Source organism: Grampus griseus (genome assembly GCF_964374135.1).
Source record: "Grampus griseus genome assembly, chromosome: 10".
Taxonomy (NCBI): domain Eukaryota; kingdom Metazoa; phylum Chordata; class Mammalia; order Artiodactyla; family Delphinidae; genus Grampus; species Grampus griseus.
The window spans coordinates 43,423,647-43,450,692 of NC_139004.1; the positions used below are offsets into that span (position 1 = coordinate 43,423,647).

The window sequence follows — 27,046 nt, forward strand, 5'->3', positions numbered from 1 at the left end:
AGTTATTCAAAGGAATGAGGACTTCAGGAGCAACATAATTAAAACACACGGCAAATGACTGAGTTTTTCTTGGCTCTTGACAAATCAACAGGTATTACTGATATTGCTCAGTTCTTATTTATTTGAGAAGTAATTGCTGATTAATTTAGAGTGACTCACAAATTAGCCATTATAAATAGTCTGTGAAACAACTGTGGGAGAGAATATATCCAAAGAGGTTGAGAAAACACTAATTCAGTACAACCTGGGTGGAATCTGCTAAGACTTGATACAATTGATGGTGGTTAAAAATGTGTGTGGAGCAGGAGAAATGTTTGTTGGAAGATTTTACAAAACTTGTGAAAATGTAAGGTCCTTAAAGCCTACAGTTATTCATTTTATTATTCATCAGAAGGTACTTTGAACCTATTATGTATTTTTTTTTTCCTTCCTTGCGGTACGTGGGCCTCTCACTGTCGTGGCCTCTCCCGTTGCGGAGCACAGGCTCTGGATGCGCAGGCTCAGTGGCCATGGCTCACGGGCCCAGCCGCTCCGCAGCATGTGGGATCCTCCCGGACCGGGGCACGAACCCGCGTCCCCTGCATCGGCAGGCGGACTCTCAACCACCGTGCCACCAGGGAAGCCCTATTATGTATTTTTTAAATAGTTGTATTGAAATATTATTCACATGCAATTCACCCATTTGAAGTACATATTTCAATGGTTTTTTGTTTGTTTGTTTATTCAGAGGGTTTGTGCAACACCACAATCCAATTTTTAAAAAACGTTTTTGTCCCCATTGAAAGAAACCCATTAGCAGGCATTCCTCCCCCAATCCCCCAATCTCTCACTCCTAAGAAACCACTAATCTGTTTTCTGACTCTATAAATTTGACGATTCTTGACATTTCACATAAATGGAATCATACAATGTGTGATCTTTGGGGACTGATGTCTTACACTTAGCATAAAGTTCCCAAGGCTCATTTATGTTGTGGCATGTATCAGAACTTCTTTTCTTCTTATTGCTGAATCATATTTCACTGTAGGGATGCACCACATTTTATTTATCTATTCATGAGTTGATAGACATTTGTTTTTTTCCACTTTTTAGCTATTATGGCTAATACTGCTATGAAGGTTTGTGTACAAGTTTTTGTATGGATGTATGCTTTCACTTCTCTTGGGTATATACGTAGGAATGAAATTGATGTGTCATATGATGACATAATATTTAACTTTTAGAGCTGCCAGACTTTTCCAAAATGCCTGCACTATTTTACAATCCCACCAGCAAGATATAAGGGTTCCAATTTCTCCACATCTTTAAGAAAACTTTGTTTTCTGTCTTTTTTGATTATAGTCATCTTAGTACATATGAAGAGGCCTCTCATTGTAGTTTTTATGAGCATTTATGTAGTGATTAATGATACTAAACCTCTTTTCCTGTGCTTATTTGCTATTTATATATCTTCTTTGAAGTGTTGTCTGTTTAAATCCTTTGTCCATTTAAAAAACTGGAGCATTTGTCTTTTTATTATTGTGTTGTAAGAGTTCTTTATTATCTTGTATTCATGTCCCTTGTGAGATCTATTTTCATATATTTCCTTCCATTGTGTAAGTTGTCTTTACTTTCTTGATGGTATCATTTATGAAAATAACGTTTTTGTTGTCATATCTATGAAATCATTGCCTAACCCAAGGTCACAAAATTCATAAAATCTCATAATGGGTCAGCATTGGCAAGTGAGCATTTGCCATTAATTCTGATGGTAGGGAACACTTTGAACCCTAATTAAACAAGATATTTTTTTAAATTCCAGTCTCATTTGTAGGCCTGTCTGACAAAAAGTTATATCAATTATTATTAGTATAGTTTCAATTTTATGAATAAAAATTTTGTGAAGATTTATTTTCTTCTTGCTTATAAGTACCTACATAATATCCTTAATTTTGCCCCTTGGCCTGCAAAGCCTAAAATATGTACTATCTGACGCTTCACAGAAAATGTGTGTTGACCTTGCTCTGAGTAAACAGACGAATGATATTTGCTACAAGTGGAGTTTTTGTCTATGGAATGCTCTTAACTGTGTATTCCTGATTTAAAATTGCCTATGGCAAACATACCTAGGATCTATGGATTTATAACTCCCTGGAGAAGGTCATGCAAGCTGTACAACTCTGAGGTAGAAAATGGAGAAGTGTCACGACGTAAACACACCCACTGTGTGAGGTGACCCCCAAACCTCAGTTAGAGGCCTCACCTCTTATTCTAGAAGGAAGAACCTACAAAGCCAGGATGTCCTAGACCTCCCCATTCTGCTTGTGCCTTTTGATTGCTTGTATCTTTGAAATTATTAATAAAGCTTGATACTAAGTAAGACCTCTGATATTTGTGAGTTAGATATTACAGTCCAGTCCCATGTGTTAGCTGAAGCACTATTCATGTATTTGAAAACATAAAGTAAGTTTTCAAAAAGTCACAACAAGCAATCTTGGAAAGACTAAATATAATTTTATGCTTGGAGTAGAGAATAATGAATTTCTCTTAAAATAGGTAAAAGAACCATATTTTCTAAAAGGATTACTTGGTGTAATTTGGTAAAGAGTATAGTTACCTTCTACTCAACAATCCACATATTTGTCAAACTCCCTTTTAGCTAGTCTCTTCTGTAAAGTTTTATTATTTATAATTAAATATCTTTTCATGAAAACAAACCAACATATGCAAGTAATAAGGATGCTAAAGGGACTTCCCTCGTGGTCCCGTGGCTAAGACTCCATGCTCTCAATGCAGTGGGCCTGGGTTCAATCCCTGGTCAGGGAACTAGATCCCACATGCCACAATGAAGATCCCGCATGCAGCAAGGAAGATCCTGCGTGCCGCAACTAAGACCCGGCACAGGCAGATAAATAAATATTAAAAAAAAAAAAAAAGATGCTATGACCAAAAGTGTTGAATCATCCATACACAGCAAAAGCTAGATTTGATCATTTCAAAACTATTAAACCTAAAAACTATCATCTGTTTTATCAGGTTTTGAAAAAATGATTCTACCTTAAAACTTTAATGAAATGCATTGTTGCCTTTGAGATTTTTTTGCATTCTTTATGGTGCTACTCTTAAGTTTACACCAAAGAAAATCTTCCATCTCAAAACTTTAGAGTTTTCAGAAAAAAAACAGAACAAATTTCTAGGCCATTCTTATTGATCTCCCTTGGAATATTTTTTGTCCTGATGAGATCTGCTATTATTATTTTTAAAGATTTATTTATTATTTTCATTTATTTATTTTATTTATCTTTGGCTGCTTCGGCTCTTATTTGTGGCACGCAGGATCCTCAATGAGGCCCGCGGGATCTCCGCTGAGGTGCGCAGGCTCTTCGTTGAGGCACGTGGGCTTCTCTCTAGTTGTGGCGACCAGGTTTTCTCTTCTCTAGTTGTGGTGCACAGGCTCCAGGGCTCATGGGCTCTGTAGTTTGTGGCACGCAGGCTCTCTAGTTGAGGTGCGTGAGCTCAGTAGTTGTGGTGCGTGGGCTTAGTTGCCCCGCGGCATGTGGGATCTTAGTTCCCTGACCAGGGATCGAACCCACATCCCCTGCATTGGAAGGCGGATTCTTTACCACTGGACCACCAGGGAAGACCCTAGATCTGCTATTATTAATGTCTTTTTCCTAAAGTTATATAACTTCAGTCCTCAAATCATTTGCATAATTTTACAAGGTTTCTACTTTGTTTTTTAGACTCCTCATAACTGATTGACAAGAAAAAACTTGAAAAGATGGAAAAAATTTATACTATTTGATTTTATAAATGACAACTTCCTGTATCCCACGTTCTGAAAACATGATATCCTCATGATTTTGAACCAAGTGAAAGTGTGTCCTGAATTAGCCAGTGGGAGAAAGAATGACAGGAAGTATTGAGTAAAATAATTTACTTGAGTGGCTAGTCCCTTTATGAAACATACAGTTGTAAACATATTATGGATCCTTTTGTTTGTTTTTCATTTTAAGGAAAAACATTAACTTTTGGACTACGTCCAGAGTAGCACCATCTCATGGGCATTCCCTCCTCCTACAATTTCAGAAAACCTTTGGTAACTAACTAAGAAAATGCAGAAGATCTTGCAAACAGAGGAAATTACCAATACCCAAGCTCTTAGAAAAGGAAAGAGGAAAAGGACAGAGACGATGGACTCAGAGAATGCGAACAGTGACCTGGATAAAGGGCAGGTTGGTGTGCTGTTGTTGTGGTGGTACTTTCTTCCCTTGCTCTGCCATAATTCCATAATTCCTTTCACAATTTATTAGTGCATTTCCCCCTCTTGTATTAATAGATTCTTCCCTTTAATTCTTTATTCAACTGAAGGAATAAAATTTCATGTTCTCTTTTTAATGTTAAACAAGTTGAATTAGAAATATATTCACAAGCCATTTTACCATCTTCTATTGAAGTGTGGCCAATTATACATTGTCCAAACTTTCCTTGATATCCTGGGACATTAAAGATCAGCAAACTGGCAGAAAATATTTTTTTCCTCCCAAAACCACTGGAGAAATTGGAACACCTCTTCTAAAATTTATTGCTTTTTTTTTTTTTTTTTTTTTGACTCCAGTTTGCAGCCCATCCTCATCACAGGTTTGGCCAGGGCCCCTTTCTTATTTGTATTTATTCATTTATTCCTTTTTGATCTGAATTCCCCACTCCCATTCTCCTCTTACACTTTGGACAAACTATCCACCTGTTTATCCTTTATTTTTTATTTGTGTGTCTTTGTAATACATGGAGTGCTTATGTGCATGTATTTTCGTTTAATTTTTAAAATACATACTGTACATTCTCATGGTTTAAAATATATTTTACTCTCCTGGGATAGTGTCTGGAGGCACTGAGAACCGTCCAGCATCTGGCATGCCGCACACCCTAGGCTGCCCCACAACACGGCCTCTGACAAAACGAGGCTGTCCCGAACCCCTGGTAATAGAATTGTTTACTCTTAAACCCAGAAGGTTGGGAAAGCACCAAAATCTGCATGTGGAATGTGCCCAGGCCGACTTTGAGAAGTTGTTGCTGTGAGACCTAAAGTTCTTATGAGGTTTCCTGAAACGAAACATGTCAGCCGGGCCCATGGTGGGTCCGTGTCTGCTAAGCATGTCCATGACCGGTCATATATGCTTTCCTACGGAGGGGCAGAAAATCCTTGTGAAAGTGTTGAAGGCACAAGCACAGAGTCAGAAAGCTAAATTTAAGATGAAGTTTTGAGTAATAAAAAAATCAAAAGCCTAAAAATTATATATCTGTATATCTACATAGCGTGTCTGTGAAAAGTCTCCCACACAGCTGTCCCCACCAGCCCTGTTCCTGACTCCTGGCCCCCTACCACATGTAACCACATTTATGGCTTTCTTGTTTATCCTCCCAGTGTTTCTTTGTTCAAATAAAGCAAATATGAATATAGATATTCTTATCCCCTCTTTTGCACAAAAAGTAACTTACTAGATAGGCTGCTTTGTACATTGCTTTTTTACTTAATGTATTCTGACAATCTTTCCATTAGTATATAAAGAACTTTCTCTTTTGTACATCATCACCCACTGTCCCCTAGCATGCATGTGGCTTGTTTCCAATCTTTTTCTGTTTACAAATCATGCTGCACTGTACAACCTTATGGCTCCATCATTTCACACATCATTTAGTAGTACATTGGTATCATAATATATAGCTCAATCTGTTTGACTTTTCAATCAGCACTGTTTTTAACATCTATATTGCTATTATATATGATACGTTGTGTCTAACAAAGCATAGCATCATTTTACTTATCCTTTCCTCCAATGATGAAAACCTAGATTTCCTCCAGCATCTTGGTACTACAAACAATGACAAAATAAATGTCCGCATACATGTCCATTTAAGAAACAGCGTGAGAATGTCTCTGGAATAAACACTTAGAAGGGTGAGTAATGGCTTTCATATGACAATGAAATTGCTTTCCAGAATGTCCACATCAGTCCACATGCCCAGCAGCAGTGCATAAGGGATTCCATGTTGTGCTTCCCTGCCAACACTTAGCATTTATGTCCTTATTTCATATATTTGGCAATTGATGGGAGAAAATTATATCTTGTTTCAATTTGCTGGTGCAGGTTTTGGAGGGGGAGGGTTGTCCAGTGGTTCCTTGAGGGCAAAATAGTCACCTGCTCTAGCAGGCCAGTATGGTTTCTTTTGCAAATTGTGTTTCTCAAAAACTTAATAACTTTCCAGACTATTTCTTTCTGTTTGGTTTCATTGCAAGTAGCTACAGACAGAGATCTTATTTGGTCATAAATAAGCCTGAAACCTCTCCTCTTTTATTACGGCTGCTCAGCCTCTTTTCTCTCCAACTTTTGGCAGTGACTTAATTGCCATATGAAACAAAAAGCTTGAAGATAATGCACTGAAGCTGAGGCTTGCTGTTGGGGTGGATTTCAGTGTCTGGCAGAGAACACTTAAAGAGAAGCTCTTGAGAAAGCCTTGAGTTCACAGGCTTTTTTTCTTATCTCTTACAATTTAGATGTAGACGTCATTCACTTTTTTCAAACCTTGAAGATTTAACATGACTGGACTCAGTTTAAATTGCATGCTACATTCTAAATGCAGATGGAAGGAGAAAGCCTTCCATTTCTGCAAACTAGCTAGCACTGACAAGAAATCACTGATACACACAGACATTCTTTTTCCAGTCTCAATAAGTACATGGTGTGCCTTCCAAGGCATTGCAGGTGACGGTTTTACCAAATGTGTCATCACCAAGGTCTAACAAGAGTCAACAATCTTCCAGCATGTTATACCTTTGCTCTTTTTGACCATAACCTGACCTCTAAGTAATTCAAACATATGTCAAGTTTTGGGTATCCGGCTTCTAGGTACCAAAATCTGCATTAGTTAAGATGCATGTTGTAAAGGCTGTAACAAAGACCCAAATATCACAGTGGCGTATAAAGATGGAAGTCTATTTCCCTTTCATATAATAGCAAGAGCAGTCCTAGTTGCTGTAGCAGTGCCAAAATGTTGAGTATCCCTCTTATCTTGTTCATTTACCTTCCTGAACACACAGCCTCTGTCTCTGGGTCAAGGTGACTACTCCAGCTCCCACCTGCATGCCTTCGTCTCTGCCAACAAAAATAGAATTCAGGCAGGAGAAGGCCAGCCCATTCCTCCTAAGGTCATGACCCAGTAGTGGTATACATTGTTTCTACTCCTATTTGATTGGCGGAAGCTTAGTCACATAGCCACACTGAGCTGTCCGGGAGTCTGGGAAATGTAATCTAGCTGACACCTATCTGCTGAGCTAAAAACCTATTACTGTAGAAGAATGGGAGAACAAATACCTGGTGATAGCCAGCAGTCTCTGCCACTGTTCATTTCTCTATTGAGTTTTTATAGTTTCTGTTGGGTTTCTTAGTCTATTCTGGTGGGTTCCTGTTCCATTCTTATTGATTGGCGCATATACCATATCTACTGTAGAAATTAGTTTCGTGTGGTTTTAGATTTTGCAAATATCTTATCCCAATCTATTGTCTATTAACTTTGTCTTCCAATGATGCTTATAAATGGATTTATGCTTGATTTCATTTCTCTCTTGTGGGAAATTGCTGCAAGAACTAGACGATATATTCTATTTTTCCCAATTACTTGGCATAGAACTATGATCTCAATAGGCATCCTTCAGTTTTTTTAAATAAATATTTCGTTTCTATTTAACCAAATGCATCAGTTTTTTTATTAAAGATTTATGTATCTAGCATGAGTACTTTAGCTACTTGCCAACATAGAACAATAGTAATTTTCATTACCATTATATATATTATATATGTCACACACACGTGGAATAATGAAATATGTATACATACATAGATTTGTATACTTGTAAAATAAGGAGTGAGGTTGAATGTATACATTACTGATCATACAAAAATATAATTGTATTTTCTATAACTGATCTCATCTGGCTTTCAATTCTCCATCCCTGCTAGATAAGAAAAGGGGGAGGGGGGAAAGCTTGAACTTGTCCATTGACAGTGAATTACAGAGTGTTCTTTTTTTTTTAAATTTTATTTTTGGCTGCATTGGGTCTTCGTTGCTGCACACGGGCTTATTTCTGGTTGCTGGGAGAGGGGGCTACTCTTCGTCGCGGCACACGGGCTTCTCATGGCGGTGGCTTCTCTTGTTGCAGAGCACAGGCTAGGCGCATGGGCTTCAGTAGCTGTCGCTCGCGGGCTCTACAGCGCAGGCTCAGTAGTTGTGGCGCAGGGACTTAGTTGCTCTGCGGCATGTGGGATCTTCCCAGACCAGGGCTCAAACCCGTGTATCCTGCATTGGCAGGAGGATTCTTAACCACTGGGCCACCAGGGAAGCCCAGTTAGAGTGTTCTGGTGTTTAAAATCCCTTTGAGGTATTGGTATAGTTTCAGTCACTTCAGGGTTTAAGTCTCAATGGAGACTAGATTCTCACTCTCCTCCACTTCCTGTTTTTTTCCTGGGAAGTGTTTCAAGCTTTGAGGAGTCTTACATATCATCCAGCATCTGGGGAGGGACTGCTGGTCTTCTGCCCAGGCGCTAAGTCTTCTGCCTGTTTCCTTAGTGTCCAGTACTGTTACTGCTGAGGCACAGCATTCCCTCCAGCTCCCAGGGGGTTCTGTTGGCACCATCTGCTGACGTTTGCTGTGCTGGGACCCGCTGCCATCTTCTGTAAGGTTTTGGCACCCTGTAGCCTCTCTGTTCACCAGTTCCCCCAGCACTTACCCAGTTCCTGACCGGGACACAGGGATCCTCTGGATTCTCCAGCTGCTTTGCATGAGCTCTGGGGAGTCTGGACACTGTCTCTGGTCCATTTGTTCAGACACCAATTTTGTCCATTTCTGATCCGTGGCCCAGAAGGCGCCGTGTTGCCCTGGTGTTGCTGGACATGGGGCCCCTTTAGGGCATTTATGATGTGCTGAGAAGCACGGAGCTGGCCCTGCTGCCCTGGGACTGCCCCTCATTCATCTGGATGTTTCTATCATCTACCCTAACCCCGTTGATCCACCTCTCTTCCCCACAAAGGTCGGGGCAGGAAGAGCAGACACTGGAATCTGACTTTCTGTCCTTCCTGCTCCTCAGCCTGGCCCCAGGAGGTCTCTTCGCTTCCTATTCAGCAGGAACTTTCTTGATCTCTATTTTCAAAATTTTTATTGGAGTATAGTTGATTCACAATGTTGTGTTCTGGTGTACATGTGCCTTTATGTCTTCTAAAGTTTATTTTTTTATTTTTATTTTTTTGTGGTACGCGGGCCTCTCACTGCTGCGGCCTCTCCCGTTGCGGAGCAGAGGCTCCGGACGCACAGGCTCAGCGGCCATGGCTCACGGGTCCAGCCGCTCCGCTGCATGTGGGATCTTCCCGGACCGGGGCACGAACCTGTGTCCCCTGCATCGGCAGGCAGACTCCCAACCACTGTGCCACCAGGGAAGCCCTAAAGTTTATTTTTATAAACATCATACTCCAGGCTTCTAGATTTGGATCTTTATAAATTTCCTTCTGTGCTCCAATTTTCCAGATTTGGATTAATGTAAAGGCCACCTTAGTAATTTGAGAAAATTCTTTTCTGCCTCAACAAAGCCTGGGTTTTACGACTCAAAGGCATACGTTTTCGGACTATTGTCCTGCTGTCCTTAAAAAATATTTTTGAAACTAAAAGGTAGACGTCAGTGCTTTGTTCTGGGTAAATCTTTCTCCTTTCTCTGATGCAATAAACCCCCAAATTAGCCTCATGGCATAGTCTCAACAAAGAGGCTGTGGATGAGGTGTCGGGAGAGAAATGGAGGACGTAGATGAGTTACAAAGATCTGAATGGTGGTCTGGTTGATTCTACTCTGTTATACTATTTTTCTACTTTGTGTTTTTCATTGAAGTTAGGCTGAAAGTCAGAATCCTGATTACTGTTTTTTGTTTTTGTTTTTGTTTGTTTTTTTCGCGGTACGCGGGCCTCTCACTGTTGTGGCCTCTCCCGTTGCGGAGCACAGTCTCCGGACGCACAGGCTCAGCGGCCATGGCTCACGGGCCCAGCCGCTCCGCTGCACAGGTCTCCGCTGTGGGACCTTCCCGGACCGGGGCACGAACCCGTGTCCCCTGCATCGGCAGGCGGACTCTCAACCACTGCGCCACCAGGGAAGCTCCTGATTACTGTTTGGAAAGAGACGTGTGTGTGTGTGAAACTTTGATGTCCTCTTTTATTCTGAGTTCCCCTGTATAGTGGAGGACCAAGCTGAGGCTAGATCACTCGCAAGGGCTCAGCTCCCCTCCTGGAAAAGCAGGAGCCTGTAGGTCTAATTAAGTCCCAGCAGCATCCAGAACACAGGATAAACCACGAGAGCTGCCTTGATGCTTTTGTTGTGCCTGCCTTGTATTTTAGAGAGACCCGTATTCGGGAAATGCCTTTCTGCCCGGTGAGAGCTCCAGTGAGGATGAAGACCCTCTAGCAGAATTGTCGAAGGAGGAATTGTGCACAAAAATAAGAGGCCTGAAACAAAAACTAACAAACATCCGGAAAGAAAACAGCCGCCTTCGACAGTCTTTGGTCATGCTTCAAGGTAAACTTAGAGAAAATTGACATTTTTAGATGAAAGGAAAAATACTTGATGAGGGAAAGTATTGAAATCAGCTGTCAAGAATGAAAAACTCAGTACCTTAGAGAAAAAAAATCAAAAACCACATTTTAAGAAAATCTATGATTACATAATTTAATATGGATGTACTCTACTGAAGCCTCTAGTTTATTGATAAAAAAATTTTAGATTATTCCTACAAAATACCAAATGTCATATTCATTTAATACTGTCCAACAAATATTTATTGAGTGTTTAATATAGGCTTAGAGAGAAAAGATCAGTAAGACAACAGATATGTCAAGGTGTTCATGATGTACTTATCTCATTCTCCTCTGCTAAGGAAAGCACTAGAAAATGGGGCCTGTTGTGATCTCTTATAGACTTACTGGAATTAAAGATTCCACATATTAAATTTCAGGTTTGGGGTTGGGAGCAGTGGTTTGGAAAATAATCACATTCCACTGAAGACATAAAGGGGAAAGACAGGCCCAAGAAAATTAAAAACAACCTGGAATAATGCCTTTTTGCAGAATCCTATATTGTGTTTAAGTGTTGTTTTTTTTTAAATTATGTTTTCCACTTGTAGTTAGGCATCATGCACCATTTTGTACAGCTGAATATTTGGCAATATATCCTATGTGGGGCAGCATTCTGTTATAAAACAGTAAATACACAGAGTATTTTAAAAATAAATCCCTCTGGCTTCTGTGTACAAAATGAGTACAAGGGGCACAGAAAGGAGAGTCGAGGAGAACCACTTTTGAAGGTATTACAGTCATTGGACTAACAGGATGGCAGCCTTGCCTAGGGCAATGGCTGTGGAAATAAAGAAGACAATTCCACAATATTTGGGGAGGCAGAAATTGTAGGAGACAGAACATTGTGGTGAGCTAGATTGACAGAGTAATGGCTCAGATGAGTTCCTACAGATATTGATTAAATTGAAGGCTTCCTAATTTTAAGTAGAAACAGGCACACATGAATGGAAATAAGATGTTTATTCCACCAACAAGCCATTCTCTCCTTATTTTTTACGCTTTAAATATTGCATCTTTATAACTGATGGTTTTTCCTGGTGAGGCTTTTGCAATTTTCGAAGAACAGATTGTTCTTATTTTTATACCATCTGTTCCAGAACGTAGAGTAAGATGAAAAGCTAGTTGATAAAGTTAGCATACATTGCTGGTTCAAGTATTGATCTTGAAGTCACCGACTTTGGTTTGAATCCCAACCCTGCTTACTAGCTGTAAGCCTTGGCCCTGTCACTGTCCTGCCCTCAGCCCCAGGTTCACTTTCCTCATCTACACAGTGGAGCCAATCTCTCATGTCCTTCTTGCCAAGATGATTAAATTAGATAATTGGAAGAAATGCTTTACCAGGGCCTGATACATGATAGGAGCTCAGTAATCATCGCTATTGATTCTGTCTCTGTTTTTATTAACACCAGAACTTGACACGTGGACCCCCCCCCAAAAGAAACTTAGATCCATTTTTTTCATAAATTTAGATGAGAAAATTCTAAATGCAAGAGGAGCAAATCAGTTTCAATAGTATACGAAGGAGACTTCTCTGACAGTCCAGTGGTTAAGACTCCGTGCTTCCAGTTAAGGGGATGCGGGTTCCATCCCTGGTCAGGAACTAAGATCCCACATGCCACGCAGCACAGACAAAAAATAAAATTAAAAATATAGTATATGAAAAGAATCATCACTATGAACAGTTTCTCTCTGTCCCTCACTCTGGAGTTGCTGTTTCATTTTCTCCTCTCTCTGCCAGCTTCCCACACCTTCCATATCCTCACTCTCAGCTGGTGCCTTTGCTTCATGGAGAACTTGGAGGATGTGAAAAGACTGTCAGCTCCCTGCACCTGTGCTTGTATTAACCTCCACTTCCTCTCCTGTCACCCATGAGTGACCTGTCCTCTTGTCCAGCCAAAGGCAGTATGTCCATCTATGCGTCCTCTTTCTGCTGATCAAGGACAGAGCTCCAGAGATCCTCCCCACTCTCTCTAATGAATCATCCCATTAGCATCAGACATACAATTATTTCTCCCATTAAAAAAACCAAACAAACCAAAAAAAACCCACCTTTCTCAGGCCATTTGCTTTTCTGCCTTCCACCCTGTTTCTCTCCTTCCCTTTGTAGGAAAACTCCTTACATGTTGATCCTATACATTGTTTTCAATTTTCCCCCTTTTATTCCCTTTGGATCCCACTTCAATTAGGTCCTTGTCATTCCATTGTAATGTCTCTTCTCATGATCGCCAATGACCTCCATGTATTAGTTTCCTAGGGCTGCAATGATAAAGTATCACAGACTGGGTGGCTTAAACGGCAGAATTCCAAAATCAAGGTGTCAGCAGGGCCACGCTTCCTCTGATGGCGCTGGGGAAGGCCTCTCTCCTAGCTTCTGGTTGATCCTTGGCCTGAGGCAGCATTAAGACCAGTCTTCATGTGATGACCTCACTGTGGGCTTGTTTGTCTCTGTGTCCAGACTTCCCTCTTTTTATAAGGATGTCAGTCATTTTGGATTAAGGCCCACTCTAATGACCTCATTTTAACTTGATTACATCTATAAAGACCCTATTTCCAAATAAGGTCACATTCTAAGGTCCTGGGGGTTAGACTGCAACATCTCTTTTTGGGGGGACACAATTCAGCCCATAACATTTCATATTGCTAAGCCCGAAGGTCATTTCTCAAGGATCACATTAAGTGCCCTGTTACATCTGACACCTTGGCTACCTCTCCTTCCTTGGCTTCTAGGGCACCACATTCCTCCTCCACTGCTGAGCTTTCCGTCTCAGTTTATATGGCTGCCTCATTTCATCATCTTATCCTCTAAATATTTGATGATGCCCCAGGCTCAGTCCTTGGACTTCTTTCTTTTCTATCTGCTTTCACTCCATAGGGGATCATATCCAATTCTATGGTGTTAAATCCATCAATAACTATGACTTATCTCCAACCTGGACTTCTCCCTTTAGTTCCAGAGTCATGGGCTAACTGCGTATTGACAAGACTGGCAGGCATCTCAGACAAACACCACCACCCACGACCACATTCCCACTCTTCCCCTGCCACCTGCTCCTCTCTTTCTTCCTCGCCTCGGTTAATGCTAACTTCATTGTTCCAGTTTCTCAACTCAAAAACCACGATGCTGTCTTGTATTTCTGTATTTCTTTTACACCCTACACTCAGTCCATTGGCAAATCCTACTGGCTTCACCTTCAAAATATCTCTGGAATACAGTTCTTTGTACCACCCCCACTACAGCCACTCTGGTCCAAACCACCAGCATCTCCTACCCAGGTTATCATGGTGGCTTCCTCACTGGTGTTGCCACTTCTGCTCATGCTACTGTGTGGTCCACTCTCAACACAGCAGCAAGAACATCCTGCTAAATGTAGGCCAGCTCACGTCACTCCTCTCTGCAGACCCTTCCAGTGCACGTCTACCTCACGTGGGGTAAAACTGAAGTCGGTTTTATGATCTTTGAGTCCTTACATGATCCGGCCACCTCCCTTCCACATACCTTTCTGGCCTTGTTTTCTACTCTCTCCCCATCCTTCTCTGTGATCCAGCCACACCGGACCACTTGCTTTCCCTCCAAAGACATCAGACGTGACCTGACGTCGGCATCTCTGTACTGGCTGTTCCCTTGGCCTGGGATGTTCTTTCCCCAGATATCCATATAGTTTGCACCCTACGTACTTCAAATCTTCACTGTAAATTCATCTTTGCCCTGACCTCCTCCCTCCATCTAAACTTTCAACCTCTCTCCCCCTGCAACATTTTTTTATCCCTTCCCGTTTTGTTTCCTCTTTGGCACTTAAAAGTCTACATACTCTATTCTGTATTTAATATTGTCTGCCCCCCTGCATGCACACACACTAGTATGTACCCTTAGAAACCAAAGTAAAGTTGGCTATTGGTTAGACTTCAAGCAACAGGAAGAGTCAGGAACTGCCAACTGCCACTGCAGTATTCATGCATGCATTTCTTCTTTCAGTCAATATTTACAAGGTCCTCTGTATGTCAGGCACTGCTCTAAGTACCTAGGAAAACCCAGTGAACAAAACAAGGATCGCCACTCTCACAGAGCTCACATTCCAGTGAGGCAAGCAGTCAAAATCATGAAAAATAACAATTAAGTAAAATTAAGTAAATTATACAATATGTTAGCTAGTGATAAATGCTATGGAAAAAATAGGAGAGGTAAAGGAGGATGGGGATTTGAGGGAGAGGGGGTGTTTTACAGTTTAAAATAACATGGCCATAGTAGGCCTCCTTGTGAAGCTACAGTTGGGAACTAGGAAGATGTCAGAAAGTTGAAATTTAATGTATAATCCAAATAAGAAAGGGGTCTGAGAGAAGAGTGCAGAGTGGTTAGTTAACTTTTGCTCAGCAATATTCCTCTTTGAACTAAGAATCAGAGCTGTTTATCTGTCTATAAAGCCTGCTAACTAAGAAAAATAGCAGAATGTATATGCCATTCTAGACATTCAGAATGACAGACGTGTGTGTGCTCTACGTGCATGTGTTAAACATTTGAAACATATCTTGTGGACCACAACTGACCAGCACAATAAGATATAAAAGGAAAAAAGTGGTATGTCTATTGTACAAAAGGGTATTAAATTATCACTATTTGTAAAGAATGAATGTATACCCAGGGAAAACAATGCCTCAGCCGAAAACTCCACTCTATTAACTAATGAGATTTCAGTAAAGAAGGAAAAATCAATTATGTTTTGCCCAGGTTCATTTAAATATAGTAGAAAGCTGTCAAAGTTTCAGAAATAGCCAAAGTAAAACCAGTGAATCACTGAAGTAGTAATTAGTAAAAGTTTATTGTGTGCACATCAAAAAGATACCACCAAAAGCAAAAAGGCTTATCTAAGCCATAACAGTGTGAAATTTCAGAACACCAGGAAGGGAAAATCTAGAAGCTTTCAGAGAGAACAAGCAATGTTATCCGCTAAGGAATGGGAGTCAGATGACATCAGACTTTTCACCAGCAACACTGGAAGCTCTAAGATAATTGAGCAATGCCTTTAAAATTCTAAAGGGAAATGATTTAAACCTAGACTTCTATACCCAGTGAAACCATCAACCAAGTGTGAGGGCAGAATAATAATATTTTCATACTTATGAAGTCTCAATGTACTTCCTGTGCTTTCTTTTTCAAAAGCTAAGGGAGGGTGTGCTCCTTCAAAATGAGAGAGTGAATCTAGAAAGTTAATCAGAAAACAGGTAGTCCAGTACAGGAGAGGGACAGGATATAGCCACAGAATAATAGTGACGGGACACTCCAGGGTGACAGGTCCACAGTAGCCTGGAAGCAGCTGGTCTAGAGGTGGACAGGTACAGGGGTTACAGGAGAGAGATCACTGAAAAAAACATGAAATTGATAGATGACATGATGTCATCTACCAAACATACTGCAAGGAGATTTTACACCTCTGGTAGGAAGTTTTGAGATGTTTAAGTCAGAGAAACAGTTAAATAATAATAAGCAAGCTTTTAAAAATGAGATCATTTTAACTCTAGGAAAAAAGTCATGTTTTAAAGGAAAGGAATTGAGAATTACATCACTATAATAATGTAAGCACAGTATTTATTGAAGTAGCAGTTGTGTTACAACTATCCTGGGATGATGGAGAGAAGAAGAGTGTGTATGTGTTTGCACATGTGGGTACCACGTGTGTGTGTTTCTGTGTGGCTGGGGGAGGAGTTGAAAGAGGGCTGCCTTGTCATGTTACGTAGTTGAAAGTCAATAACTAATTATATGAATCTGAAAAAATGAAAGAATAGTTGTATATGCTTATTATTATTTAAGACTATGAAGGTAACTACCAGAGAAACAGGTAAGTGGATCAGAAGTTCTCCCTCTAGGAGTAGTAGGTAATCCAGGGTGGTGAGCGGTAGGGCAGAGGACTGCTATTTTTCATTATAAGCCTTATTGTATTTAAAAAATAATAAATGCCTAGTACATAATAGGTGCCCCAAATGTAATAGCTACCATCTTTTTAAAAAAATCAGTAATTTCCTTATAGATCAGAAATTGCTGGTTTTATTCCTAAAAAAAATAATTAAAAAGAATCTACACATTAATTACAAATAACTATAAGATATCTACTAGTTACCCTAACAAGAAATGTGTATGATCTATGATGAAAAATTAAAAAGTCAATGGAGAAATACACAAATCTAAATAGAGAGACGTCAAATTCATAGATGAGAAGATGCCAATTCATCTCAAAATAACTCACAGTTTGACTAGAGTCCCAATCAAATGCCCATAATTGTTTTGTTTTGATTTTGATTTTTATGGTAATTTGACAATAATTATATTAAAGTTAACCTGAAAGAATAAATAGGCAAAATCAATTAAGAACATTCTGAAAAAGAATCTGAGGGCCTAACTGTCAACATGAAATCATATAAAGTTCTGATAATTAAAAGCAACTTACTAGGATAAGAGCCAGCAGGTCGATGGAACAGAACACACATCCCTGGATAATACCTCCCATACAGGGAAGAAATGTCCTGGAGCCACTGTGGCACAGAGGACAAGAGGATGGGTTTACAGGGGCCAAGTCACTTGGGTTCAAATCCTGGCTCTGCCACCTACTAGCTGTGTAACTGAGTGTGAGATGAATGGAAATGATAAAAGTACTTCCCCGGGTGACATGTAAAGTATTCAGAGCAGAACCTGGTAAGGTGAGTGCCATATAGTGTCTGCTTATCACTGTAGGATGACCAGTGCAGTCACACCAGGCCCTGCTCCTAGGAAGGCCCCACATACTGGTTAAAAATACTGTCACCATATTAAAATTCTGAAGAAGCTTTGAACAAGGAGTCCTGCATTTTCCATTTGCAATGGGCCTGACAATTTACATAGCGAGTCCTGCAAGCCATTTAGGACAAGGATGAATTATTCAACAAATGGTGCTGGGAAAACTGATATTCCAATGTGGCGGGGAGGGGCAGGTTTAAGTTAGGTTCTCATTTCACACCATGTGGCGTACTAAAAACATAACTGTACAGTTTAAATTAAAACTCCATGTTCTGAATTTGAATGAGTACTGGTTTTGACACAAGATGAATTTTTATCTTTAAAAATTAATAATACGTATATTCTAATACTGTTCACCAAAGAGGCCTAGAAACAAGAACCCAATAGCAAAGAGCACTCCCAGCACTTGGGTGTGGCCTTGAAATACCGTTCCCCACTAAAGGGAGCTGGGGTTCCCTGGAGAAACGGCTGATTCCAGAACTTGCACAGGAAATGGACAAGATTTGTCAGGAGCCTCAAACAGGAAATATAGATGAAAATCTTGTCCTACCAGAAAGCAAGGAGGTCAGCAAAGACCATGTGGATGTGTCAACTGGAAGAGATTCCCACTGGCTAAAGATCATTATTATTGGAGCATCAATAATAATGATCAGGGCAACTGGTTATCATGTATATTTACATGCATGACTTCATTCGAAAGAGAAAAAACTTAATGGTCATCTGAAAGAACCAACTCATTATTTTGAAAACTGGCAAATACAGACTGAAAAATCAAGCATTTATGCTGCCATTATTATATGAAATGAACCTCAGGGTAGCCAAATAGTTGATGAGAGAAAGTTTCCCTTGGTAGAATTCTAGCTAAATGAAGAATTAGGATATCACCATTTTGCAACCCCTGATGAATCTAGGCAGTGATCATCAGTGACCGCTAATATCGCAACGAAAGGTAACCATGCATTCAATGCCACCTGCTGGAAGTTAAAACACTGATCAAGCCTTTAGATCTAACTACAGGGAAGAATATGTTTAACACCCCCTTAGGGGTGCAATCAGCAGAATCCAGACTGTGGGAAACCCTGCAGGACAAAGGACCCAGTTTCTTCAACTAATAAACTGCAAGGAAAAAACTAGGAGATGAAAAGGAAACCTATAGTTTGTAAAAGAGACAGCAACTAATTGTAATGTATGGATTTTATTTGGATTCTGATTCAAACAAGAACAAAAACGAGACAATCAGAGAAATTTGAACACTTGCTAGTTTGGGTTTTTTTTTAAATGATATTTGAGAACTATTGCTAAGTATTTCTAGCTGTGACAATGGTGTTATGGTTATATATATATATATATATATATATATAACCATATATTATATATATATATATTTAAATTTCTTACCTTTGGAGATATACACGGAAATATTTACAGATAAAATGAAATGATGCCTGTGATTTGCTTGAAGTAATTTTGGAGGTGGGAAGAAAGTGGGTGGGGATACAGGTGGAACAAGATTGGCCATGAGTTGGAAACTAGGGCATGGGGTACATGGGAGTTTACTATTTTGTGTGTGTGTTTAAATTTTTACATTAAAAGTTAGAAAAAAATATATCCGCGGAGAAAAAAAAACTTACCTGTGAAAAGATGTTTAAACTGTATGAAATATATGAGTGAATATTTAACTGATCTGAATGACTTGCTAAGTATAAAGTAAATGAATGAACTAAGGAAAAGACTGCTACTTTTTTTTTTAACATCTTTATTGGAGTATAATTGCTTTACAATGGTGTGTTAGTTTCCGCTTTATAACAAAGTGAATGAGCTATACATATACATATATCCCCCTATCTCTTCCCTCTTGCATCTCCCTCCCTCTCACCCTCCCTATCCCACCCCTCTAGGTGGTCACAAAGCACGAGCTGATCTCCCTGTGCTATGCAGCTGCTTCCCACTAGTTATCGGTTTTACATTTGGTAGTGTATATATTTCCATGCCACTCTCTTTGTCCCAGCTTACCCTTCCCCCTTCCCGTGTCCTCAAGTCCTTTCTCTAGTAGGTCTGTGTCTTTATTCCCATCCTGCCCCTAGGTTCTTCATGACCAGTTTTGTTTTTAGATTCCATATATATGCGTTAGCATACGGTATTTGTTTTTCTCTTTCTGACTTACTTCACTCTGTATGACAGACTTTAGGTCCATCCACCTCACTACAAATAACTCAATTTTGTTTCTTTTTATGGCTGAGTAATACTCCATTGTATATATGTGCCACATCTTCTTTATCCATTCATCTGTTGATGGACACTTAGTTTGCTTCCATAAGACTGCTACTTTTAATTAAGTAAAAACTAAAAATATGTGTGTGCTTTTCTAAAAATTTTATTTATTTTATACAGCAGGTTGTTATTAGTTGTGTGTTAGTTATTAGTTGTAAGTTGTAAGTGTATTGTAAGTGTGTACATTTAAAACATACTAAAATTAAAATACTCTAAGAAAAATAATTGCAACTTATGACAAATTAAAGGTTAAAGTGCTTAAGATATAAAGGTTAAAGTGTTATTAAGGAATTAATAACAATAGCTAATACATTGTGTTTATAATGCACTAGGCATTCCTATAAGCACTTTACCAAAACCATCTAAGCTATCATAAAATTTAAAAAGTACTAACATTCTTTGGTCTAATAGGTATCTCATAGAATAAGTTCAAATAATCAATAAACAAATAAATATGTATTCAACTTCACAATAATCAAATAATTGCAATAATTACAATTTAAATAATTGTACTAAAATTTTAACCTATCAAAATAGTGAATATTGTTGTTAATAATGAACACCTCTTGTTGATGGTGCAGTGATGTGGCTGACTTCTTACCTTGCTAGTGGGCATTTAAGATGGAAGACTCTTTTTAGAGAGCCATTCAATGACATTAACTGAGTCTTGGAAACATTTATACCTCTGAGCCTATTGGTACGCTTTCAGGAATTTATAGCATTGACACGATCAGAGATGCATATAAAGATGTGTGTGGTAGGTGGTTCATAAGAGTTTTGTCTGTAATCAAGAAAAATTGGAAGCAACCTAAATTCCAAAAAGAATAAAAGGAGCATTTGAATAAATTAGAGGACATCAATACCTTGAGATATTAGGGAATCCTTAAAGTCGTGTGTTCAAGTGGAAAATAACCCATCAGCAGATGAATGGATACTTTAATTGTGGAGTATCCATGTAATGAAATATCACTCAGCAACAAAAAAAGAATATATATATATATATATATATATACACATACCTGAATCACTTTGCTATACACTTGTAACATTGTAAATCAACTATACTTCAATAAAAAATAAAAATAATATTCATCCTCCTGAAAAAAGAATGACTGACACAACAACATGAATGAATCTCAAAACATTATGCAGAACAACAACAACAAAAAAGTCAGACCAAAAAAAGGAGAATATACTGTTTGTATCCGTTTATATGGAATTCTAGAACAGGTAAAATGTGTCTCTGACTAAAGAAGTCACATTAATGGTTTCCCCTGAGGTGAGTCCAGGGACTGATTTGGAAGGAACATGAGGCAAATTTCTGGGTGGGCAGAAATGTTCTATATCTCGAACATATTAGTGTGAGCTAATTGGGTATATCCTTTTGTCAAACTCATCCCCCTCTACCTACTTAAATTCTGCTCAGACTTCACATAAGATCTTGACTTTGATTCTAAGCAAATTAGACCTCAAAAGATCATATTTTCCAAGATTTAATAAAATAGGTAAAATATTCAATTTATGGTCTTAATTGGAAAAAAGAAACATGATACAATGTTATGCATATAGCATTGTCCTAATTATGTAAAACAAAATACATGAATATAGATAGAGATATACAAAAATAGAAATGGCAAGAAGGATATATTCCAATGAACATGTATAACTTTCATTATTAGAAAAAACAGTGAATATTCTTTAAACCCCACTTTAATGCAGAATTCCCTTTTTCTCTTTACATTCCAGCTTTGGCCTTCTTTCAGTTCCTCAAATACAGAACTTATGTTTCCTATGCTTCTGATGACCTCCTCATTCCCTCCGGCTATTTAATTCCTGCTCAGCCTTCAGGTTTCAGATCAATCTTGACCTCCTAAGAGAAGCCCTCTGTGGCCCTTCCCTCTCTAGGCTGTTTGCCTCTCCTCTGTGACCTTAACAACTGTGATTTTTTATTTCTTTGCATGCACCTTGAGTTAGCCAAACCTCAAGGTTAAGGGCACAGTCCTCTAGACTGCCAAGTCTTCTAAGACTTCTGATACTGACTGCAAGTTTAGGGGTTTTCCAAAACCACCCTCAGGTCCAGTAATTTGCCAGAGAAATTTAACTCACCAAAACCTATTATATTCATGGTTACATTTATTACAGGGAAAGAATACAAATTAGAACCAGGCAAAGTTGGAAGAGACACATAGGGCAGAGTCAGGTTAGTTTCCAAGTGAGGAACTTCTGTCCTCAGGGTATATTACGTACTAGTCTTTATATGTTACAACAAAATGCACAGAGGATTGTCCACCCAGGAAGCTCTCTGAGCTTGGGTGTCCAAAGTTTTTACTGAGGCTTCATTACATGAGCATGATTGATTCACTGATTGACTGCCCACATGGTCTTTCTGGCTTTCTGACTATGGCCAGCTTCTACCCTAAGATTATTGGGTGTGACTGTCCCCACCCTGAGAAACTCCTTAGCATAAACATAAATCAGGTGTGTTCTAAGGGGCTCACCATGAATAACAAAGACACTCCTGCTATCGCTAGGGAAATTCAAGGGTTGAGAGGTTACTTCTCAGGAACTGGGGGGTGGTGGGTGGCGGTTAGGACAGGTGGCCAGACCTTCTTTGAGCGGGCCAAATTTTTACACACAGCATGGTTAGGTAAACAATACCCCCCACCCCCTCCCAGTTCCAAGAGTCTAGGATCACATCTGGTTTTGCTCCCAGTCTCATCCCTGGCACCTAACAGAGTGGTGGGCAAATGTTGAGAGTTGGCATGACATAGAAGTTTATAGCATGGAATTGGCAGAGTCCGAATTTGAATGTTGCCTCTTCTTTTCACTGAGTTGACCCTGATGGGTTATTTAACCTCTCGTTGCCTAACTGTCCTCATCTGTAAATTGCGGGTAATGATAATACCTATCTCAGAGAGTTGCAATGAGGAGTAAACAAATGAACATCAGTAAAGTTCCCAGAATAGTGCCTGGCACAGAGTAGAAGCTAGATAAATGTCTAATATTATTAAGTGCTCAATAAATAATTGCTGATTGAACAACTGTCTGGCACATGAGAGGTGCTTAGCAAATATTAATGGAAAAAATATAAAATAAGATTTTCTTCTTTAGCAGATTTTTAAATTTTTCTATTAACATAGTACTAAATGTATTGATTTGGACATGTCATCAATATGTCTGATTTTCAGGTCTCCAATCAGCTATTATTCCAAAGATTATATAGCTCAATAATATGCTTAGAAAAGTACAAAAAAGTTTCAGAGTCTTTTCACCTCTCCAGCAGGCATTACCCCCAACCATAGAGTGAGGAGTTGAATTACACAGGGTTCAAGGTGTCTTCCAACTCCAACAAAATGTTATTTGTCCTTAGGAAAGAAACTAGATATAACAAGAGAAGACCATTTAACATGGAGGCATGAAAGCTTTGAATGTGTAAGTTTCCATTTAAAAAAAGGAACAAAGAGAACATTCAGTTGATTACCAAAATCCATCTTTAATATGTGAACACATAGATTTGAACTGTGGCCATGAATTTTTACTAATTTGATGGCCTTTGACTCCCTGGCAAATCATGCACTAAGGCCATAGAAAATTTATTTCAATCTGTGAGAAACGGTTTATTTTATCTTGTCACTTAAACTGGCCTGATGGAAGGTGATAGAATCAGTAATGTCTCCTTAAACACCTTCAAATAACATCATTAGCAATTAGAAAAAGAATCAAGTCTTAAAAACATTATGTTAGGGCTTCCCTGGTGGCGCAGTGGTTGAGAATCTGCCCGCCGATGCAGGGGACACGGGTTCGTGCCCAGGTCCAGGAAGATCCCACATGCCGCGGAGCGGCTAGGCCCGTGAGCCATGGCCGCTGGGCCTGCGCGTCCGGAGCCTGTGCTCCGCAACGGGAGAGGCCACAACAGTGAGAGGTCCGCGTACCACCAAAAAAAAAAAGTAAATATGTTCCAACCATTCTTCTTACCATGTTTATTTTCCAAAGATAGCACGTGTTAACTTGCTTTGGTCTACATACTTCTATGCATATACACATCATAGAAAATATGTATCTATGCTGCTATGCCAAGTATTTGTAAAGTACTACTTTTTCTTGCCATTTTAGTTTTACCACAGGCCGTCACCCAGTTTGAAGAATTGGTTGGTATGGCGGAGGCCCTGCTCAAGGGTGGAGGAACCCTGTCCACGTCTGCGTCCACCCTCTGGAGAGCAACAAATAACTCCTCACCAGATTCATTTGCCTCCACATGTAGTAATTCTAATTCTAATTACAGTTCACCAATTTCCTTGAAAACTGAGGAGGAGCATCACGTGGATGAGAAACAGGTCAGCTGGTAGACCATCCCATCTTTCTCTGGGATACAGTTACATACAAAATTAAAATTACTGTACAACATAATCACTGTCTTATCAGATCACTTTATGTAACTTTAGGTCAATCATAATATTCTGACTACGTAAAACAGTCTTTTACAATAAATCTAATATTTGTGAAATGAATATCCAGTTCAGAAAATTAAAGTCAAATGGTGGACAATGATGACGTTATTAAACTAGGAAATTCTTAAACCAGTGACAGAAGGACAACTATGCATTAAAGGTTATAAAACTGTATCATTGAGACAAGGTGAATTTTAGGCTGTACATGCTGGCAGAACACAATTCTTCTACTTTCCCGACTTCTCTTAATCAAGAAATAGAAGCTAAAAATACAAGTTTTGTTAGAATCGGCCTGGGAAATTATGCCTTCAAGAGCAGTAATTAAATGCTCACTATCTAACATTCAGAATATTTGAATCTTAGTGTACTGGTTTCCTTTGCTGTGTAACAGATTCCCACAAACTTCGTGATTTATAATAATACAAACTTACCACCTCAGAGTTCTGTAGGTCAGAAATGCGGTAAAATCAAGGTGTTGGCAGGTACTCTCCTTTTTGGAGGCTCTGGAGAAGAATCTGTTTCCTGTCCATGGGGGTTGCTGTAGAACTCAGTTTCTTATGCTTCTAGAGCCGAGTTCCCTGTTTTCTGTTTTCTTGTCAACTATAAACTGAAGGCCATTCCTGCTTCTAGAGGCATCCCCCTTCCCTGGTTCACGGTCCACTTCCATCATCTTCAAAGCCAGTCAGGACAGGCAAAGCCCTCTCACTCTTCTATTCTCTCCTCCTTCCTCTGTGTCTTCTTTCTGCCTCCCTCTTCAGCAGTTAAGGGCTCATGTGAGTGCTCAATAAATGTTAGCCATTTTCATTATTATTATTAACATTTATGGTGTGCTTACTACGTACCAGATACTGTGTGTATATATTTATAAACATAAAGTTATATGTGTATGTAAATATACATATTCGTACCTGCAATAAAGTACACAAATTTTAAGTGTAAAAAAAAAAAAAAAAGGCTCACGTGATTGGACTGGACCCACCTGGATAACTCAGCATATTTTCCCCATCTCAAGGTACTTTAATGACACGTACAAAGTTGATTTTCCCATATAAGGTAACGTATTCAAAGGTTACAGGGATAACGATGTGAATATTGTCAGTGGGCCATTATTATGCTACCATGCTTAGTAGGAAATGTTAAGTATGGATTAATCCTTAAAGCACCAAATCCAGATTACATGACAAGAATTTGTATACACTCTAGAACAAATACCTCATATATGTTGGGAATTATCTCAAAGTTAACATCTAACTCTAACCCCTGAAATGTACAATATATATTAAAAGTATCATACATCACCTTAAAGACTTGGTTTTGTTTTCTGGTCTGTATTAATTCAATGAGTAATATATTCTTCAGATATTCCTTTCCTTTCCTTTTTCAGTTATTTCAATTATTATTTTTAATTTTTTAGTTCAAGATTGAAAAATGGCAGATTGCCCGTTGCAACAAGAGCAAGCCTCAGAAGTTTATTAATGATTTAATGCAAGTGCTCTACACAAATGAATACATGGCCACACACAGCCTGACGGGGGCAAAATCCTCTACTTCAAGGGACAAGGCAGTGAAACCAGCTATGAATCAGAATGAAGTTCAAGAAATCATAGGTGATAATGTGTTTGTATTATATTGTCACATGAATCTGAAATCATTTTACCATTCAACTTTAAGTTGTTCTTTCATTACCTTTTTTATTCTTCAAGTTTATTTTTCTATGAGAGAAAGATCTGAGGATAGCCTAAACCTCTTATGATATATGGGGAATTTTGTATAACAACTTTACATTAAAAATGGTTATTAAAATAAAAATGAATTTTATATCACTGAAAAGTTTGAATTCATAAAATTCATAGCTTTAGAAAAGTAAATTTTCAAAATCCTTTCCAACAAAATTTTAGTAACAGTTTATGTCTTATTTTCTTTTTCTTATCTTGGTTAGAAATATCCCTTATCTTTTACTCAGAAAAAAACAGAGTTAATTTAACCATCCTACTTATGGTTTTTAAGTTAATTAACCTCCTTAAATATAATAATTTAGGTTATCAAGTAATTTTTTTGCAAATATCCAACAAATTTAAGGACTCACTGAATCACAGCTCTCTATATTTTAATAGTGCATCATTTCTTAGTTGGAAAAGAGTCAGTCAGAATCTGCTTGTTTCAACTGATGTTGGGAATGGGTAAAAATAAATTCCCAGCATTTTGGATCAAGGGCACTTAGCATTCAGAGCAAGCAGCAAGGTTAAAGCTGAATGGTACCATAGGAAGACATATATGTATGCTCTCAGTTTATGATATAGACTTTTGTTATCTCTTGCTTTGCTTTGAAAAATCTGCCTAGAGATTCATCTATTTAAATATCTCATGGGTGTTGGGCTGCTTTTTCAAAATAGAGACAAAATTATAATGTGAATTGCTTGGTGTTTTATTTCAGTTCATACCTTAAGATGCAGAGGCCTGATAAAGTGGTTTTTTTAAATTAATTAATTTATTTTTATTCAAGTATAGTTGATGTATAGTATTATATAAGTTACAGGTGTACAATATAGTAGTTCACAATTTTTAATGTTTATGTTCCATTTATACTTATAAAATATTGGCTATATTGCCAGTTGTACAATATATCCTTATAACTTATTTTATACATAGTAATTTGTACCTCTTACCCCCCTACCCAATATCGCCCCTCCCCCATCCCTTCCCACTGGCAGCCGCTGGTTTGTTCTCTGCATCTGTGAGTCTACATCCTTCTGACAAAGTGTTTTTCTGTGTTTTGTTGTTGTTTTTACAGGAATCACAAAACAATTATTTCCCAACACAGATGATGTTTCAATTAGGAGAATGATAGGGCAAAAGCTAAACAATTGTACCAAGAAGCCATATTTGAGCAAAAATCTGAACTCTCAGGATATTAAGTAG

General features: G+C 38.8%; 1 protein-coding gene across 1 annotated transcript; it reads left to right on the forward strand.

Annotated features, from left to right (window-relative positions):
- Positions 1 to 27,046, forward strand: BEND6 (BEN domain containing 6; the record flags this gene model as incomplete). Its single annotated transcript, XM_082663836.1, has 6 exons — positions 1 to 91; positions 4,069 to 4,214; positions 10,412 to 10,589; positions 23,793 to 24,013; positions 25,542 to 25,734; positions 26,919 to 27,046. The coding sequence occupies exons 2-6, from the start codon at positions 4,095 to 4,097 to the stop codon at positions 27,044 to 27,046; spliced, it is 840 nt and encodes a 279-aa protein (XP_082519962.1). The 5' UTR covers positions 1 to 91; positions 4,069 to 4,094.